This window comes from Crocuta crocuta, unplaced genomic scaffold (assembly GCF_008692635.1).
Source record: "Crocuta crocuta isolate KB4526 unplaced genomic scaffold, BGI_CrCroc_1.0 scaffold44, whole genome shotgun sequence".
In the NCBI taxonomy this organism is placed as follows: Eukaryota; Metazoa; Chordata; class Mammalia; order Carnivora; family Hyaenidae; genus Crocuta; species Crocuta crocuta.
Window position 1 is genome coordinate 6,440,309 of NW_027530179.1, and position 4,326 is coordinate 6,444,634.

General features: G+C 50.4%; 1 protein-coding gene across 1 annotated transcript in view; it reads right to left on the minus strand.

Moving 5' to 3' along the window:
* GUCA1A (guanylate cyclase activator 1A) overlaps positions 1-4,024 on the minus strand; it is a 6,520-nt gene extending 2,496 nt beyond the window's left edge. The window contains exon 1 of the mRNA XM_077764786.1: positions 3,824-4,024. Coding sequence (XP_077620912.1) covers positions 3,824-4,024 — 201 coding nt within the window. The remainder of the gene's footprint in view (positions 1-3,823) is intronic.
* Between the last annotated feature and the right edge of the window lie 302 nt (positions 4,025-4,326).

The window sequence follows — 4,326 nt, forward strand, 5'->3', positions numbered from 1 at the left end:
GGGTGAGGAAACTTCCACTTTTCACTTTTTATCTCTCCAGATTGTGGGAAACGTTTACAGTGAGCTGTACAAAATTACTTCCATATTTTGTTTAAATGGCTAAAAAGAAGCAATGGAAAAGTATGGGCTCTCACTCTTGAAAACAGTATGGAGGTTCCTCAGAAAGTTAAGAATAGAACTACCCTATGACCCAGCAATTGCACTACTAGGTATTTATCCAAAGGATACAAGAGTGCTGTTTCAAAGGGACACATGCACCCCAATAGCCAAAGTATGGAAAGAGCCCAAATATTCATCGAAAGATGAATGAATAAAGAGGATGTGGTATATAGATACAATGGAGTATTACTCAGCGATCAGTAAGAATGAAATCTCGCCTTCTGCAACAACGTGGATAGAGCTAGAGGGTATTATGCTAAGTGAAATTAGAGAAAGAGAAATATCATATGCCTTCACTCATGTGAAATGTAAGAAACAAAACAGATGAACACAAGGGAAGGGAAGCAAAAATAATATAAAAACGTAGAGGGGGACCAAACATAAGAGACTCTTAAATACAGAGGGCAAAGTGAAGGGTGCTGGAGGGCTTGTGGGAGGGCGGATGGGCTAAATCGGTAGGGGCATTAAGGAACCCACTTGTTGGGTGTTATACGTAGGGGATGAATCACTGGAATCTACTCCTGAAATCATTATTGCACTAGATGCTAACTAACTTGGATGTAAATTTTAAAAAATTAATCAATTAATTGATTAATTAAATTAAAAAAATAAATAAACATTGGTAAAAAAAAAATAAGTATGGGCTCTTGTGCCTGAAAGACCTAATTGACATCTTAGGAGAGGTGTGGCCTGAAATAAGCACAGGGTGTCTCTGAGTCACCGTTCCTCTACCTGAAGCTGGGACTGGCTGCACATGTTCAAGACTGTGGTCTGGGTTAGACTCAGTAATGCTACTACAGTCATACTAACTTCTTTCTGGTGCCTCTCATGCTGAGTGTTTTCATTAGCTTTACTCACTGAATCTCACCACCACCCCGGGAGCTGGGATTTTCGTCCCCATTTCCCGACGAAAGCTAAAGTTGAGAGGAGGGGTTAGACCAACTATCAATGAATGGCCACACTTTGCCTAGAAACTGGGCCTCCTAAATCCTGCCCGGCGCTCAGACGCCAGAGTGAAGATTTACATTGATACGTGTGCACCTGCTTGAGTGCCAGGCGCGGCCAAGCCCAGGCAAAACTTTGAAGTAAGCAGAGTACCTGTTTATCCCCAAGATCACACTCCCCACTCACACTGCTGCACCCCCTGGTCCTGCCCACCCAGCACAGAATGCTGGGATATAACTGCCTTCTACCCAGGGGCTGGCAAACTTTTTCTATAGAGGACCAGATAGCAAATCCTTCAGTCTGGGCAATAGGTAAACAAGTGGGTGTGGTGTGTTCTAATAACCTCACTTATAAAAATAGGTCCATGGGGGGGCGCCTGGGTGGCTTAGTCGGTTAAGCATCCGACTTTCGCTTAGGTCATGATCTCACGGTTCATGGGTTTGAGCCCCGCGTCGGGCTCTGTGCTGACTGCCAGCTCAGAGCCTGGAGCCTGTTTCAGTCTGTGACTCCCTCTCTCCCTGACCCTCCCCTGCTCACGCTGTCTCTCTCTCTCCTAGAAATAAATAAAAAACATTTAAAAAAAAAATAGGTCCATGGGCCATTGTTTGCACACCCTGTTTAATTTAGCGCACACTTAGATTGGCTGGCCCGTCTCTAAGCCAATCTGCTACACTGCTCTGTGCTCGTGACAACGGGTAGAAGGCAATATTGTCCCAAGTGTGTATGCAAACCCCTTTAGGTGTTACAAAGATGCTCTTCATTTTAATAATTATGTATTTAAATTAATGTGCACTGTAAGATACACAATTAGCCCGTAGAACTCATGATTGCTCATTGACTCATTCACTCATATAACAAATATTTGTTAAGCGTGATATTCCCCTGCCATTACCATGGTCCAGGCACTGTTTAGGTGCTGGAGATGCAGCAATGAGTCAGCCAGACACAAATCCCTGCCCTCATGAAGCTCACATTCCAGCAGAGGACACACAACAAACATGGTGGTGGCTGCGTGTTATTCAGTATCAGTGTTAGAGGATGATGTGTGCTCTGGGGGGCAGGGGAGGGGAGGTGGGACAGGAAATGCAGGGGTAGGGGCTAATCCTGGTTAAATAGGGTTTCAATCAGGAACTCAGGGCAAGTATCAGTGGGAAGGAGACATTTGAGTAGAGACAGATGTGAGCTAAGCAGAATTCTAAAAGATGAGGGTCCCAGGCATCCCAAAGGCCCAAAGGTGAAGGTGTGCAGGACGTAATCAGGGAAGCCAGGTTTGGGACAGCGGAGGTGGGGCTTGCAAAATACAGGGTTGATGGGTCGTCCCTCCCTGGTGTCATAGACGTGATTTCAGGGCATCCTTTTGGTGATGTATCTTGACCCAAAGGGTTTCCTTACAGGTGAGAAGCCGAGATATTTTAGTGTGTTTAGGTGTAAGGTGTTGAGGTTCAACCACTGACTCTTCTCCCTCCTGTTCAAGATTATACCTTCTCCTGGAGCATCTGGGGGGGGGTGAGTAGGGGAGGGTCCAGCATGCCGATGCCCTCCCTTCTGGTCTCCACGCCCATAAGCCCCAGCGCTCCGCTCCCCCCCACACTCCCTACAGGAAAGCCAGTGGGCACCAGGATGCTGCCCTTGAGGTTGGGACTCAAAGCCCATAATCTGCTTTGGTCCCTTAGCCCTAAACATTAGTGAGTTTTAAATAGCCTCTGAGCCCCAGCTGTCCTTAGAAGCCCTGTCCACCATGGTGTTTGGACCCTCCGGGCAGTGAGGGGGGCTGAGAAAGTTCTGGGCAGCCTCTCCCGGCTCGCAGTGGATGCACGGCAGGGGAATATCACATCCTCATGCTTCCCGTGAGCGCAGGGGCAGGGGGCAGAGGGGACCAGCCAGGGTGAGGAGGCAGGTTTGTAGATCTGGGCCTCCTCCCACTGCATCTTAACTGAATTGCTCCAAATAAATGGAAGATTTGCTCTCCATGTCAACAAATATCTTAACTCATGCTCTCAACCTCCATGGCAAAGGCAGGTCAATGAGCAGAGCATGGGGGGTAGTTCTTGGGCGCGAGACCACCCAGCTGATGGAAGCTAAGGGTCCTACCTCGCTGTACCCAGTCCCCCCCAAAGCTGATCGGGAGTCCTGGTGATTACTCGGGGAGATTACAGTTCGACCACCGTGCAGACCTTCAGGCCCACTTGAGAGAAGGTGAGCTGAGGTCACTGGGCAGTTTGGAGTTGGGAGTAGCCTGGATGTCCCAGCGACCAGGCAAGCCTTGCCTGTCCCCAGAGCATCAAGGGTGACCCAGGTAATGCGGGTCACCTGTGCCAGGCCAGCCAGGGCTGTAGACTTATCACCCTACTCTCTCCTCTCCACTCCTCCTCTTCCTACAAGGCGACGACTGCCTTGTAGGTGTTCACACTTGTTTTGGAGTAAACCAAGGGGAAGCCATTAGATTGGGCCTCTGGGTACACTAACCCGTGCACCCCTCTGTCTTCCCCCTGGAAAGTGAGGGCCCAGGCGGGCTCTGGTTTGTTTCTGAACCCCCAATGCCTGACTCATAGTAGGTGCTCAATGACCATTAGATCAACGGACTCCCTAACATATGAAGCGTGCCCCCTCCTCCGGCAGATGCCACGTTCGGCCACCTGTTCCTCCCAGCCCCGCACTGGCCGGGCCTTCCGGGGCGACCCTCCAGCGCCCCCCACACCCCCCAGGCCCCTCTGCTCACTTTGTTGAAGTCAAAGGTCTCAAACATTTGCTCCACATACTGGCTGGTGGACGGACTCAGGTTCTTGAGGCCGAAGAACTGGCGGAACTCATAGAGGGTGAGCTGGCCGGAGGGGCACTCGGTCATGAACTTCTTGTACCACTGATGGCACTCGGTGCTGCTCAGCTCCTCCACCGACTTGCCGTCCATCACGTTGCCCATCTCTCAGGCCCTGCCTGTGGCCGGCGCCCAAGCTAGACGGAAGCCACAAGGGTGGCTCGGCTCTCTAACAGTGGGCCCTCCTTGCTCACAGGCCGGAGTCCTCCAGAGCGGAGCAAAGAAGGTCTGATGAATCAGACAGCACAGGAGAATGTCGGGAGGAGGTGAGCCGAGGGATAAAGGTAACGGGGGGCTGTGCAGCCCCACGGCCGAGTGCAGGAGATGGCAGAGAAGTGGTGTTAAGTCCCCACTAAGCCCTTGCAGCCAATTGGGGACTGCTCCTAGGAAAGAAGAGTGAAAATAGA